A 16775-nucleotide genomic window follows, 5' to 3' on the forward strand; every position below is an offset into this window, starting at 1 on the left:
TTCGGCTCAGGTCATGATCCCAGAGTCCTGGGATCAAGTCTCACGTCGGGCTCCCTGCTGAGCAGGGAGCCTGCTTCTCCCTCTGCCTGCCGCTCCCCCTGCTTGTGCACGCTCTCTGACAAGTAAATAAAAAAAATTATACATATATGTATACATACATACACACACGCTTTTTTACATTTACACCCACATGCATTTATATATGTGTGCATATGTATATGTATAAATATATACACAGTGATTGGCACATAGTGAGTGCTCATTAAATAAGGTATTCCTGGGCCACAGGTTATTGTGTCACAAAACTGTTTTGAAATCACCCAAAATTGTAACAGCCTCTTTGAAATTCCTGAGATGCGTTTTCCAAACTTCTGTTTCCTTATTTTATCCTATTTGAGGCCTGAAGTCAACCTGACCTTAAGGGAAAGAGCTTATTTTTAAAAACTCTATGTTACATTTTCTATGGGCTGAATCTTGTCACCCCCGAATTCATATGTTGAAGCCTTGGTACCTCAGAATGCAACTGTATTCAGGTAAGAGCCTTTAAAGAAGTGACTAAAATAAGGCCCTCAAGGTGGGCCCTAATCCAATTTGATTAGTGTCCATATAAGAGAATTTGGACACACAGGGAGACACCAGGGATGTACACACACACACAGAGGAAAGATGTGTGAGAACAGTGAGAAGACACCCAGGTGCAATCCAAGAAGAGAGGCCTCTGAAAAAAACAAACTTGCCAACACATTGATCTTGGACTTCTAGCCTCCAGAACTGTGGGGCTAAAAAATCTTCTGTTGTCTAAGCCACCCAGGCTGTGGTATTTTGTTATGGCAACCCAAGCAGACAAATATAATACAATGTGTTTCTGTCTCTTTTTCTAGACTAAAGTCAAGAAGTATGCCTGATTCTTCCCTCTCACCCCAGTGCACACAGACTGACATACAGGAGGTGCAAAATGAAGAACTGCTCACTGGACAGTGCCGATAAAGTAGACTAGGAGAAGGGGTTACTGTTTACTGAGCATCTAATGTGGCAAGAATAACAGGGTAGGGATAGGTTAAGAGTGGAGAGATTTGAGGTCCGACAGACATGGACTTGAATCTCCACCCCCAACTTTATACCTGAGGAGCCTGGCCAAGTTCTCTGTCCTCCTCCATGTAGTGAACTGACTCAGAGCATGCTCTCGATTCAGGCTGCCGGGTTCAGATCAGCTTCGTTGCTAAATTTCAGTGTGACCGTGGGATATTCTTTGAACATCTCTGGAACTCATTCTCTTCATCCATAAATTAGATAATAATGGTTGCCATATCTTGGAACTGCCTTGAGGATTAAATGAAATGATGATATATGATGAAGTGCTTAGAACTATGCCTGACTCAGTATAAGCAGTCAATAAAGTTTAGCCCTGAAAATGTATATACCTCAGAACAAGCAATTATATAAACTCAGTAAGTATTGGTACTTAATATTAATTTATGGCAATTGATACTAACATTATTTCATTCAGTTCTTCTAACAGTTATGCAGTGTAGGTAATAATATCTGCCTCCTATAGAAATTGAGTTGCAGGGGCACCTGGGTGGCTCAGTCGTTAAGCATCTGCCTTCGGCTCGGGTCATGATCTCAGGGTCCTGGGATCCAGCCCCAGATCGGGCTCCCTGCTCAGCGGGGAACCTGCTTCTCCCTCTCCCACTCCCCTTGCTTGTGTTCCCTCTCTTGCTGTGTCTCTCTCTGTCAAATAAATAAATAAAATAAAATAAAGAAATTGAGTTTCAGTGGCTAGGAATCCTAATCAAATGCCCCCTGAGAGAAAGCATTGGTCAAACAGAAAAAAGTTACATGTGTTTAGAGATAGTGTTACTAAAACGTCAATACAATTTTCATCCAAATTTTGTCTTTCATTCTAAAATTTTATCTCAGGTAGACTGACTCGTTTTGCTGACTTTTCAGCTTCACTGAAAAGAAACAAATGTGAAGGAGGAATGACTATCCTGCATCATATATATATATAAAGTGGAATTTATACTGGTCTTATCGTCTGATAGGACACTTCTGGGTTTTAGTCTTGGTCTTAAGGACTCACTTTCCTCATCTGTAAAATGAAGGTGACCATACCTATTTTGAAGGTATGTTGGGAGGTTTAAATTGAATAAGGTACATAAATCTCCTAACTTACAGTATGTACTACATAGTAGGTTTTTATAAATGGTTAGAGGTATCTTTGTATTCCCATCATATGTTACAGAACCTGTTACATGGTCAATGATGCGCTTTCAATACTTATTTTTTTTTTAATGGATGAACTAGAGCAATGAATCTCAAATATTTTGGTCTCAGAAACCCTTTACACTCTTAAAAATGTTTGAGGATGTTGAAGTGCTTTAGCTTATGTGAGTCATGTCAATTGATGTTTACTATATTAGAAATTAAAATGGAGAAATTTTTCAAATACAAGAATATACAAACACACATTCCATTAAATGTCAGAGTGAGGATGTCGTCACAGGTCCCATCATCTCTGGAAAAATCTGCTATTTATCAGAGAGTGAATAAGAGTGAAAAAGGCAACTAACTTTTAATATTATTACAAAAATAATTTTGACTTTTGTAACCCCAGGAAATGGCCTTATGAACCCCTGACCTAGAGGGAAATATTGCAAATTGTGGGGAACTATAAATTCAGGGAACTCTATCGGCAAACTGAAGCTTTGACTTATAACCTGCCTTTTGGGTTCATTGATCTCCACTAAAGCTTTACCCTGTCTTCAGAAGCTGCATTAATTGATGAAGAAAACTTATGTTGTGGTAATTGAGGTATTTGGTCCAAGGAATCATAAATATTTACCAAACTAGTATAACTCAAGAAAAGAAATGAAGTGGGGGTGAGGGAATGTGGGAAAAGGAGTAACATTTTTGATCTGGCCTTCAACCAGAAAATTATAGCTATAAGTCATATGTGTGTTCTGAGTATATCATTGTACACAGATTAAGAAGTGAATAATTTTCTAATGCATGGGTTGACCAAACACTAGATGGACAATGAATGTACAAAAATACTCTAGTTATGATTCTGAGATTTCAAGAGACATATGTAAATCAGTTAGGGGATAACTGTGTAAAAACTGTATTCTGAAGTTTTATATTTAATTGTTTTCTTGAGATGATGTCTCCTCCCAAGGGAAAATGAGGTACTTATTTAGAGACATTTTTTTCCACTATTAAATTATAAATGATTCTTCTTCTAGAGTGAGCATTAATATGTGCATCTGACCAAGTTGCATACATGAGGTTTTTTTTTTATGTGTTCTTTGTTTTCTGACTTGGCATGTGTTGCATCTTTGAGGTCGTTAATAACAATTCACAAGTTTCAATATAATATTTAGAAAATTAGTAGATAATTGGTTTCTATGTTTGTTGGATTATAGCTGATGCTAGGCAACTGAACTAAATATCTACCTTCTACAAATTTAAGAATTTGAAAAATTTCAAACTTACAGAAAATTTGAAAGAACTGAAAGAAGACTAAAATGAGTACCCAAAGGGGCACCTGGCTGACTCAGTCTGTGGAGCATGCAACTTTTAATCTTGGGATTGTGAGTTTGAGCTCCATGTTGGGTGTAGAAATTATTTAAAAATAAAATCTTTAAAAATAAAAACATAAAATGATTACCTGAAGATGAATGTTTTATAACCTTCCATGTTTGCAAGTACACATTCTTTCTTATTTATTTATATCAATCATCTATCTATAAAATATCTATCTAATCTTTATGCTGTACCATTTGGAAGAAATAATCAGATATTATGACACTTTAAATATTTCAGTATTCATGTCATAAAAATGAGGACATTTCCTATATGACTGTTAGCAAACTTAAGAAATTAAACATTAATTCAATGATATTATATAAATATATTTTTAATTTTCTCAAATGTTCCTCAAATGTCTTTCATAGATGGGTTTTTCCCTAATACGAGATGCAATCATTTGATCTATTAGATGTATGCCTCTCTTTTTTCTTTTTTTAAAGATCTAGAACAAATCCCTCAACCTTTTTTTTTGTTTTTCATGACATTGGACTTTTGAACACTCCAGCCAGTTTTCCTTTAGAATGTCCCACAATCTATATTTTTCAGTTTCCTCATGATTAGATTCTAGTTAAACATTTTTGGCAAAAATACTACAAAAGTGGAATTATATATTTAATACCGTACATCAAAAGACATATAACGTCAGTTTACCTCAGTCTTGGTTAAACTGGTGACCAACTACCTTTCCAGTTAAATGAATATTTTCCCTTAGTAATTATTAAGTCATCTGTGGGTTAACTTCAATACCTTATTCTCTAATAATATTTAACTTGATGATTTTATCATTCATTGATTATCCTGGCCTAAATCAATTGTGCATTGTGTACCACATTTATTAATTAGTGTTCTTATTTTAAGAATTATTTCCCCAGGGCACCTGGGTGGCTCAGTCAGTTACACGTCTGCCTTCGGCTCAGCTCATGATCCCAGCACCCTGGGATCAAGTCCCATATGGGTCTCCCTGCTCAGCGGGGAGCCTGCTTCTCCTTCTCCTTTTGCCCCTCTCCCTGCTCATGCTCGCTCTCTCTCTCTTAAATAAATAAATAAAATCTTTTTTTTTTAAAAAAAGAATTATTTCTCCAAATTTTACCTTTCATTCTTCACTCTTTTTAAAAAATCTTTTGCACTAGGGATGCCTGGGTGGCTCAGTCTGTTAAGCATCTGCCTTTGGCTCACGTCATGATCCCAGGGTCCTGGGATGGAGTTCCCACATCGGGCTCCCTGCTCAGCGGGGGGAGCCTGCTTCTCCCTCTGCCTGCCGTTCCCCCTGCTGTGTGTGCTTTCTCTCTCTGACAAATAAATAAATAAAATCTTTTAAAAAAATAGTTTAAAAGGAATCTTTTGCACTAAGTAGATTATAAATTTTTAAAAGCAGAGGCTCCTTCTATTCTTCCATATTCCTTTGTTAGAGTATCTTGTGTCTTACTATATGTCCTAGATGCACTAAAAAATATTAACTAGATTGAAAGGCACAAACCAGAGAAACCATGATCCTGCTTCATGTTACTAATAACATTTAATAATGAGTGTGTCCACTACTGGGAACTCATCATATGCCACACACTGGCTGAACACTTTAAATGCATTATATTTTTTAATTATGACAACAATTCTACAAAGTAGACATTATTCTTAACTGGTTTACATTGGTTATAATTGAGGCCCAGAGAACTTAATCATCAGTTAATAATTAATTGCTGATGGTCACATCAACTCCTGAAATCAGGGATTCTGTGATCTCGGAGCTAAAATCTAGGCAGAAAAAAAATAATTATTCCTAGTACAATAGCATATTTAGGGTTTTGTGAAATTGAATGTTATAAGGACCTAACAAACCTATCTGAACAATGTTATAGACTATAGTTGAAGATGTATTAGTCTGCTTTTTTTAAGTAGGCTCTGCACCCAGTGTGGAACCCAATGCAGGGCCTGAACTCACAACCCCAAGACCAAGACCTGAGTGGAGATCAAGAGTTGGATGCTTAACCGACTGAGCCACCCAGGCACCTCTACTCTTTTCTAATAGTACCCAGTAAATAATTATATGTCCCATTGATGGATATTCTAAATGTCTACTAGGCATTCTATATACCATATCTCTTTTAATCTCCATGTGATACCTCAAGTAAGTTCTAATTTAATGTCAACAGAAACAAGGATGTGGATACAAAATCAATAGGTTTGAAAGAACTGCCAGACTGTCTTCCAAAGTGGTCATATAATTTCTCATACTCAACAGCAATGAATGACAATTCCTGGTTCTCCATATCCTCTTCTGCATTTGGTATTGTCAGTGTTTGGGATTTTAGCCATTCTAATAGGTGTGCAGCAGTATCTCACTGTGGTTTTAATTTACAATTTTGGCTTCACTGGTAAATTCTACCAAACATTTAAGAAAGAATTAATACAAATCCTTCTAAAACTCTTCCAAAAAATTGAAGAGGAGAGAAGATTCCGAAACTCATTTGTAAAGGGTTTGTTATCCTTATGACAAAGCAAGACAAGGACACTACAAGAAAAGAAAATTAAAGGACAATATCGCTGAAGAGTATAGATGCAAAACTCTTCAATAAAATACTAGAAAATGAAATTCAACAGCACATTAAAAGGATTACACAACATGATTAAGTCAGTCATATTCCTGGGATACAAGAATGCTTCTACCTATGTAAATCAATAAATGTGATATGCCACATTACCAAGATGAAAGATAAAAATCATATAATCTTCTCAATAGATGCAGAAAAAGCATTTGACAAAATTCAACATCCTTTCATGATAAAAGCTCTCAGCAAATTAGGTATAGAAGGAATGTACCTCAACAAAATAAAAGCATATATGACATATAACATCATACACAGGGAAAAGCTGAAATCTTTTCCTCTAACATCAGGAATAAGACAAGGGGGCCCACTTTCACCACTTCTATTCATTATAGTGCTAGAAATTCTAGCCAGAGCAGTTAGGCAAGATAAAGGGAAAAGAAGCCAACCAAATCCTGAAAGAAGAAGTAAAATTGTCCATATTTGCAGATGACATTATCTTATGGAGAGAAATTCCTAAAGATTCTACAAAAAACTGTCAAAACTAATAAATGAACTCAAAAATGTTGCAGGGTACAAAATCAACATACAAAATTTACCTGTGTTTCTATATATTAACAATAACTATCCAAAAATACCTTAAGAAAACAACCCCATCTACAATAGCATCAAAAAGAATAAAATACTTACGAGTAAATTTAACCAGGAAGTTAAAGATCTGTACACTGAAAACTATAAAATATTGATGAAACAAATTGAAGAAGACATAAATAAGTGGAAATATATTTGGTGTTCATGGATTAGAGGAATTAATGTTGCTATAATGTCCATTTTACCCAAAGCAATCCACAGATTTAGTGCAATTCCTTTTAAAATTTCAATGGCACATTTCACAGAAATAGAAAAAAATAATCCCCCAAATTTTATAGAACCACAAAAGCTCCCAAGTAGTAAAGCAATCTTGAGCAGGAATAACAAAGCTGAAGGCCTCATACTTACTGACTTAAAACTTATTACAAAGCTATAGTTATCAAAACCATATGGTACTGGCATAAAAACGATACATAGACCATTGAAACAGAATAAAGAGCCCAAAAGTAAACACACACATATATGGTCAACTAATATTTGACAAGGGAGCCAAGAATACTCAATGGGGAAAAGATAGTCTCTTCAATAAACCCTGCTGAAAAAACTTGATATCCACATACAAAAGAGTGAAATTAGACCCTTATCTTACATCATACACAAAAATAAACTCAAAATGTTTTCAGAATTTAAATATAAAACCTGAAATCATAAAACTCCTAGAAGAAAACATAGGGGGTAAGCTCCTTGACATTGGTCTTGACAATGACTTTTTTTTTTATTTGACGACAAAAGCACAGGCAACAAAAGCAAAAATAAACAGGCTGGACTGCATCAAACTAAAATGTTTCTGAATAGCAAAGGAAAAAATTTAAAAAATGAAAAGGCAAATTATGGAATGGGAGAAAATATTTGCTAACCATATCTGATAAGAGGTTAGTATCCAAAATATATAATGAATTCATATAACTCAACCATTTAAAAATGAGCAAAGGACCTGAATATACATTTTTACAAAGAAGACATACAAATAGGCATAGGTAAATGAAAAGGTACACAGCATCACTAATCTTCAGGGAAATGCTGATGAAAGCCACAATGACATACCACCTCACACCTTTTAGAATGGCTATTATCAAAAACTCAAAAGATAAGTATTGGTGAGGAGGTGGAGAAAAACTTGTGCATGGTTGGTGGGAATGTAAATTGGTTCAGCCATTATGGAACACAGTATGGAGGTTCCTTGAAAAATTAAAAATGGGACTACTATATGATTCGGCAATCCCCCTTCTGGGTATATATCCGAAAAAAATAAAATCACTATCTCGAAGAGATATCTGCTCTCCCATCTTTATTGTAGCATTATTCACAGTAGCCAAGGTATGGAAACAACCTAAGTGTCCATCGAGAGATAAATGGACAAAAAAATGTGGATACATGCATAAAATAGAATATTATTCAGTCTTTAAAAAGAAGGAAATCCTGCACTTGGGGCAACATAGATGAACCTGGAAGACATTATGCTAAGTGAAATAGGTCAGACACAGAAAAATATTCCATATCTCACGTATATGAGAAATCTAGAAGGGGGATTGCTGGATCGTGTAGTAGTCCTATTTTTAATTTTTCAAGGAACCTCCATACTGGGATCAGGCTATCTAGGTCATATCAGCTTTATTATTAACTTCCGGTGGGACCATGGGAAATTCTGACCATCTCTGTGTCTCAGTTCCCTCATTTGAAAAATAAGCTTAGCAATACTTCCAAATGGTCCTCGTCTGTGTTCCTAGAGCCCCCTGCTCTTGCTATTTATTTTCCAGGTGAAAGGCATAGATGTTGTTCAGGATTACACTGATTCAAGAATGTGAACCCAAAGATAAGTGGAATTGTCAAATACAGATGAGCTCCGTCACACATACAAGGAGATGGCTTTCTTGGGCATCCTGTTTCTTCTTTGGCCACTCATCCCCAGCCCATCCCAGTATGCAGCTTCTTCCTTTGTGTCTCTCATTTACATTCTCATGATACCCCTAAAAGACTGCTAATTCTTCATGGTAAACCCTTTCATGTAATTTGTCTGTTTGCCTACCACACTAGAACATGAGATGCTTAAGGAGAAGGATCAAGTTATGCTGGCTTTTACCCATCCAGCATTCAGAATACTTCCTGAATCTTGGCATAGAAGAAAACTAAAAATAAATCTAATGAAATATTTTAAAACTTAGGAAATAGCATGGAGGACATTAGGAGAAGGAAGGGAAAAATGAAGGAGGGGAAATCGGAGGGAGAGACGAATCATGAGAGACTATGGACTCTGAGAAATAAACCGAGGGTTTTGGGGGGGGGTGGGGGGATGGGTCAACCCGGTGATGGGTATTAAGGAGGGCACGTACTGCATGGAGCACTGGGTGTTATATGAAAACAATGAATCGTGGATCACTACATCAAAAAAAAAACCAAAAACCAGGAAATTACTGGAAGATGAATTTAGAAATAATATAGATATAATAAATCCAATTCTTTTCTGCTGTATTAAATACTTCAAATATGTTCTTGAATTCACTCCCCCCTACACTCGAAATAGAGTGTATTATTACCCTTTTCTGAGAGAAGATTACTGGGACCCAGAGAACTGCAGGATCATGTCCATGGTCCCAGGGCAGGTATGTGTAACAAAATGAGCAAGGATATAGGCAATCTCCAAGTGTCTATGGACGATGTAAAAAAAAAAAAAAAAAAAACCCATCTCTTAGGAGAAGGGGCTACAGATACAGCTTGCCAACACATCACACTAGGAAAGTTATTTTCGAATCAGGGGAAGGGTCTTTTGGCCTCGTTTTCAACAAGTGGCCAACCGTGGTAGTGCAGACAAAGGGGCAGCCCCAAAAGTTCTTAGAACCCGAGCATTCCCCTGGATCACAGCCCCACTCTCCACCCAGCACTGCAGGGTGACAACTTAGCCAGATTTACACTTATGGCTAAGGATGCCACAGTCAGGATAAGGAAAAGGACTGCCGCCCAACCGCAAAACAGAGTGGCCCAGGGACCCCTGCTTCCCGTTCTCCCCGCCATCCACCTCCACCCTCACCCTTACTACCCCTCACCAGCTCAGCCACGGGTCCTGGCGCCAGGCACGCACGGCTGCGCGTTAGTCCAAGCCAGGGTCAGGAGCCTGCTGCGGCAAACAACACTGCTGAAAGAAAGCCGGCAGTCCAGGGAAGCGCTGCAAAGAACACTGCCATATACGCGGCCCTAGCGCCCTCCCAGTCCCTCAATGAGATGGACCTGGGCGCGCAGCGGGAGCGCTGGGAGACGTTCAGGAAGCGGCGGGGCCTCAGCTGCGAGGGCGCCGCCAAGTTCCTGCTGGACACCTTCGAGTACCCAGGCCTGGTGTATCACACCGGAGGCTGCCACTGCGGCGCGGTCCGCTTCGCCGTCTGGGCCCCCGCAGACCTGCGCGTGGTGGATTGCAGCTGCAGGCTGTGCAGGAAGAAGCAGCACCGACACTTCCTGGTCCCAGCCTCGCGCTTCACTCTCCTGCTGGGCGCCGAGAGCATCGTCACCTATCGATCCCACGCGCACCCGGCGCTGCACAGCTTCTGCAGCAGGTGCGGGCTGCAGAGTTTCCACGCCTCTGGCTCTGACCCCTGCGTGTATGGCGTCGCCCCGCACTGCCTGGACAAGGGAACATTTTCCTAGAGGTAAAGCCCACAAACACCTGAAGGCCCCCTTACTGTCCTAGCAGTACACGCTCAGCTTTAAGCAATTAAGCAAGTTTACCGTTTAAGTGTTCTATGTTTATGGCTCTAGAGGCATGTGCTCCAAGTAAGCAAATCGTGGTTGTCGAATCTGTTTTTCAGGGTGGTGGCTTGCCCTGCAACCTCAGTTATCCAGTGGGTTAAAATTAAAAAAAAAAAAAAGTTGATTCAGTTTGTACAGGGTCTTCTTGTTATAAAAAAGGGGGTGATGATTTCCAACCTCTTCACACAAGGGCGCTGAAACCAGAAGTCCTCATTAGTGGCCATTTTTGCAGTATGCTAAAATGAGTATAAGGCTATGATTTAGAAATATCATGGTAGGGGCGCTTGGGTGGTTCAGTGGTTAAGCCTCTGCCTTTGGCTCAGGTCTTGATCCCAGGGTCCTGTGATGGAGCCGAGTCAGGTGCCCTGCTCAGCGGGGAGTCTGCTTCTGCCCCTCTCCCACCCTCTGCTCCTGTGCGCGGGGGGCGTGTGCCCTCTCAAATAAATGAATAAAATCTTAAGAAAAAAAAATATGGTAAATTTCAGAGAAACAGAAAAGATGAAAGTCTCAGAGTCAGAGCAGGAGTAAGGGGGCGGGGGAGGGTAGGGGTGATTTCATGAAAGGCTAGTGTTACTACTTAACTTTAAAGATCTTATATGTTTGTTATTTTGAGAAAACTAAAGACCAGGTGATGCATTTTATATAAAAATAGTCTGTAGAAATTCGATGTAGAAAAATACATAGAAATAATAAGCTTAATTTCAAGAAGATTAAATAAATGCTTATACATACAATTCCTAAAAATTATTGCCTCCCTTTTTTTTTTAAGTTTTTGTTTTAATTCCAGTTAGCTAACATACAGTGTTATATTAGTTTCAGGTGTACATTACAGTGATTCAACAATTCCATGTATCACTCTGTGCTCATCACAAGTGTATTCCTTAATCCGCATCTATTTAACTCATCCCCCCACCCTTCTCCTCTCTGGTAACCATCAGTTCTGTATAATTAAGAGTCTGTTTCTTGATTTCTCTCTCTCTCTCTCTCTTATTTATTCCCTTTGCTTATATGTTTTATTTCTTACATTCCACATATGAGTGAAATCATATGGTATTTGTCCTCCTCTGACTTATTTCACTAAGCATTATACTCTCTAGCTCCATCCATAGCATTGCAAATGGCAAGATTTCATTCTTTTTATAGCTGAATAATATTACATTGTAAATATATACCATATCTCCTTTATCCATGGACACATGGGCTGCTTCCATATCTTAGCTATTGTAAAGTAATGCTTCTATAAACATAGGGGTGCATGTGTCCCTTTGAATTAGTGTTTTTGTATTCTTTGGGTAAATACCAATAGTGCAATTGCTGGATCATAAGGTAGTTCTATTTTTAACTTTTTGAGGAACCTCCATACTGTTTTCCACAGTGACTGCACCACTTTGTATTCCCATTAACAATGCAAGAATATTACTTCTCCACATCCTTGACAACACTGGCTGTTTTTTGTGTTGTTGATTTTAGCCATTCTGACAGGTGTGAGTTTGCCTTCCCCTTGTTGATGTTAATGGTAACTATTTGTAAATTACCACATGTTTTACTCTTGATCCCAGCAGGTTTGCAAATTCTTTAACTTCAGTAATAATGAGAAAATTACACTTGGTTAAATTTGGGATAAGCAATGCAAGGGGGAGATTATATTCCTATTTCCCAAATGGAGAAAATTAGGCTCAAAAGATTAAGTAACTTGTTGAAAGTCATACACTAAGTAAGTGGGGGAACTGGGACAGTTGCCCAAGTCCATCTGAGGTCAGCATCTATGTTATCTATAGTATCTCTCTCTCCCTTTCCTAGAACGCACATCTTTTAATATCCACCCCATTATCAGAAAATGGTGTTATTCTTTTACTGGGTTTGGGAACCAAAATTACTGTTGAATGCACAGGGAAAGTTGAATAAAATCATCCCATTCTTTTAAGGGATAACAAATTCCTAAAACAATAAAAATGTTATTTAGAAGCTAGAAGATAGAAATCTTGCAAATTTATTTAATGGAGTTTAGCCCCTGATTCCAAAACCTGAAAGAGATAGTATTCTACACACATAGAGAAATATGGATCTATTTTACTTATTAACATGGATTAAATTTTTTATCAATAAAGTTTGAGGGGCGCCTGGGTGGCTCAGTCGTTAAGCGTCTGCCTTCGGCTCAGGTCATGATCCCAGGGTCCTGGGATCGAGCCCCGCATCGGGGTCCCTGCTCTGCAGGAAGTCTGCTTCTCTCTCTCCCACTCCCCCCGCTTGTGTTTCCTCTTTCGCTGTGTCTCTCTCTGTCAAATAAAAAAAAAAATAAAGTTTGAATAAAATTCAACAGTATATAAAAATCTATCATGCCCTGGTATTTTCCTAGTCATGAGAGCATGGTGTAATATTAGGAATATTTTAATAATCCATTATATCAATTAGTCAAAGGAGAAAAATCTATGATCATCTTAAGTGCTGAACAAAGAATTCAATAAATTCAAACTGCAGTTTTTCTTAGTTCTTGTTTAGTTTTGATCTGTCATGAGCTGACAGAATTATGTAAAAATTCTCCACTACTACACATGTATAATTCCTTATCTAAAAGTCTTGGGACTAAATATTTCAGAATTCCTACATTACATAAGATCCATAGCAGGGTCTGGAGCAATACTACTAAATCGAATACAACAATATTTCTGCAGTGAAACATATAATCCCTCCGAGATATATATAAAGATTGCAAATAGCCTCGTTTCAGTTCAGGTCAAATTTTATGGGCAATGAATCAGGAAAATTAAGTTCAGTTTTCCAAGCATTTTGAATTATAAAATTGCCTATAAGGGATTTTGAGTCTGAAGTATATGTCAGTTCTTCTTGCCTTTTATAAGGTTTTTTCTTTTATGTTAGCTTTTATTTGTCATTGAAGTAGAACATATAAAAAGAAGCGTGCATAAATTATAAGAGGCAACAACTTGATGACATTTTACAAAGTGAAAACATGGGGATACATGCACCCCAATATTTATAGTAGCATTATGAACAATAGCCAAACTATGGAGAGAGCCCAAATGTCCATCAGCTGATGAATGGATAAAGAAGATGTAGTACATATATACAATAGAATATTACTCAGCCATCAAAAAAATGAAATCTTGCCATTTGCAAGGACATGGATGGAGCTAGAATGTATTATGTTAGGTGAAATGAGTCAGAGAAAGACAAATACCATATGATCTCACTCATATGTGGAATTTAAGAAAGAATACAGTTGAACATATGGGAAGAGGGAAAAGAAAAAAAAGAGGGAAACAAACCGTAAGAGGCTCTTAATGATAGAGAAGAAACTGAGGGTTGATGGAGGGAAGTGGGTAGTGGGTGGGGGGATGGGCTAGATGGGTGATGGGTATTAAGGAGGGCACTTGTTATGAGGAGCATTAGCTGTTGTATGTAAGTGATGAATCACTGAATTCTCCAGAAACCAAGATTGCATTTTATGTTAACTACCTAGAATTTAAATTAAAAAATAATAAAATATTATTATAAAAAAAACAAAGTGAAAACATGAATCACCAAGATTAAGATATGGAACATTACTGGCACCCCCAGAAACCTATATTATGCCCCCATCTAGTCATTACACCTGACTTAACCACGGTTCTGACCTATGTCACTATATATTCATTTTGCCTGTTTTTTAAACTTGATACAAACACAATTATTGTGTACCTTTTTATGGTTGGTTTCCTTCATTTAATACTCTGATTTGGGGATCTGTTTATATATATTTGCTGTATATAGGGATATTTGCTTGTTTCATGTCTGTGTTGTAGTCAGTAGACTATGAGTATACCACACTGTATGTATTCACTCAGGTGTTGATAGATGTTTGGATTGTTTCCAATTCCTGATTATCATCAATAATGATGCTGTGAACGTTTTTATTCATGTGTTTTGGAGAACATGCTTGCACTTCTGTTTGATTATATACATGGATTGTGTGGTAGCCAGAATTCCATGATGATGCCCAGTGACCCTTGTCTTTGCACAATCTCCTCCCATTGGGTGTGGATGGAACCTGTGGACATGATGAGATAGCACTCCCATGATGATGTGAAGTTATATAGCAAAAAGGATTTTGCAGATGTAATTAAGGCCACAGAGCAGATGACCTTAAGCTAGGTAGATTGTTTGGGGTGGGCCAGACCTAATCCGGGGAACACTTACAAGGGCCTAGGCCCCCTTCCGAAAGAGAGATTTGAGGCACGGGAGAGCGTGTTCAGGGGGCCACATGGTGAGGAACTGAAGGCAGCCTCTAGGAGAGGAGTGCTGTCCCTGGCTGACAGCCAGTGAGAGAAAGGGGCCTCAGTCCTCCAGCGGCCTGGAACTGACTTCGGCCAACAACATGGATGTGTTTGGAAGGGACTCTTCCCGAAAGCCTCCAGAAAGGGGCACAGCAAGTCCACTGCCCTCTCACCCTGTGAGATCCAGAGCAGGGAAGCCAGTCACACTGGGCACAGACTTCTGACCTGCACAACTGTGAGCTAATAAATGGGGATTGTTTTAAGCTGTTAGGAGTATGGTCATTTATTCCACACCAATAGGAAGCCAGTACAGATTTTGGTACCTGAATGTGGGGTGCCGCCACTGCAAACAGCTAAAGATGTAGGCCTGGCTTTGGGCTGGTGGGCGAGGGCTGGAGGAAATTTGAGGTGCACGCTAGAGTAAGCCTGAGTGGCCTTAGAAAAAGCCCCAATTGGGCGCCTGGGTGGCTCAGTCCGTTAAGGGTCTGCCTTCCCTCAGGTCATGAGCTTGGGGTCCTCCCATGTAGTCCCGCAGGGGGCTCCCTGCTCAGCGGAGAGTCTGCTTCTCCCTCTCCCTCTGCCCCTCCCCCCACCCATGCGCACGTACGCAAGTGCTCTCTCTCTCTCCCCCTCTCAAATAAATAAGATCTAAAAAAAAAAAAAAGAAAAAGCCCCGATTGCCTCGGACAGACCGTTAGTAGAAATCTGCTAAATTTCCAATCTGCACTGGGACTCTAACTCTTCTTTGCCTTCCATTCCCATCCCTCCCACCCCCCCCCCCCCATATTAAATCTGAATGTTATAGGTGTTATCCTATGCCTGCCCCAGCATTGTGTATTGGGGTAAGATAGTTTGTCACTTTAGTGTCACTGGTGCCAATTGGAAAGAGATTGTGTCCTGGGAGTTGTACTGCATGGATTTTACCCAGAAACCTCATCCATGCCTGATTTAGATGACTGAGATGAAATTCTGGACTGAGCTGATGAGATTTCAGTGAGCATTTGGAATTGAGCTGATGCCATACTACTATGAGAAATTTGGAGACCGTGGAATGGGGCGAATGAATTTTGTATATGGGATAGACTGGATCCCTGTGGGCCAGAGGGTAGACTGTGGTAGGCAGAATTCTAAGACGTTTCCTAATGACCTTCCACCTTGTGTAATCTCCCCCTGTTGAGTGTGAGTGTGCACTTCCAAAGAGACTCATCTGTGTGTGGGTGTTCGGAGGGATCGATGTGGCAAGGAACTGTGAGAAATCTCTAGGAGATAAAAGTGGAACTAAATTCTGCCAGTGCCTTGGATGAGCTAGGAAATGCATTCTTCCAAAGAACCCCCAGAAAGAAACACAGCCTGGCTGTCTTAAATCAGCTTGGGCTGCTATAACAAAATACCACACACTGGGTGGCTTAAATAAGAAGCATTTATTTCTCATGGTTCTAGAGGCTGGCGAGTCCAAAATCAAGGAGCCAGCAATTTGATGTCTGAGGAAGGCCCACTTCCTGGTTTGCAGATGGCCACCTTCTTGCTGTACCCTCACAGGCTCTGTTCTTTTCATCTCCTTATAAGGGCACCAGTCCCATCATGGGGCCACACTTTCATGACCTCATCCAAACCCATTTGCCTTCCAAAGGCTTCACCTCCAAAAAGCATCACAGTGGGGATTAGGGTTTCAACTTGCAGATTTTAGGGAGACACAAATATTCAGTCTGTAGCATTGGCCAACTGATTTCTCAGGCTGATTTCACCCTGTGAGACACTGAGCAGAGAATCCAGCCATACCGTGCATGAACTTTTTTTTTTTTTTTTAAAGATTTTATTTATTTGATAGAGAGAGACACAGTGAGAGAAGGAACACAAGCAGGGGGAGTGAGAGAGGGAAAAGCAGGCTTCCCGCCGAGCAGGGAGCCCGATGCGGGGCTCGATGCGGGGCTCGATGCAGGGCTCGATCCCAGGACCCTGGGATCATGACCTGAGCTGAAGG

General features: G+C 39.4%; 1 protein-coding gene across 1 annotated transcript; it reads left to right on the forward strand.

Annotated features, from left to right (window-relative positions):
- Nucleotides 1-2494: 2494 nt before the first annotated feature.
- LOC116627960 (centromere protein V-like protein 3) lies at nucleotides 2495-10421 on the forward strand. The gene is made up of 2 exons (XM_032397937.1): nucleotides 2495-2564; nucleotides 9706-10421. The coding sequence occupies exons 1-2, from the start codon at nucleotides 2495-2497 to the stop codon at nucleotides 10419-10421; spliced, it is 786 nt and encodes a 261-aa protein (XP_032253828.1).
- The last annotated feature ends 6354 nt before the right edge of the window (nucleotides 10422-16775 follow it).

The sequence above is a fragment of the Phoca vitulina genome, unplaced genomic scaffold (assembly GCF_004348235.1).
Source record: "Phoca vitulina isolate PV1807 unplaced genomic scaffold, GSC_HSeal_1.0 scaffold107, whole genome shotgun sequence".
Taxonomy (NCBI): Eukaryota; Metazoa; Chordata; class Mammalia; order Carnivora; family Phocidae; genus Phoca; species Phoca vitulina.

What these genes read in the sequence shown, in the direction of transcription:
- LOC116627960 (XM_032397937.1), top strand. Translation starts at nt 2,495, where the DNA reads ATGTCGTCACAGGTCCCATCATCTCTGGAAAAATCTGCTATTTATCAG. An exon ending in AGTGAATAAGAGTGAAAAAG is followed by an intron (nt 2,565 to 9,705) that starts GCAACTAACTTT and finishes CTTATGGCTAAG; the next exon opens with GATGCCACAGTCAGGATAAG.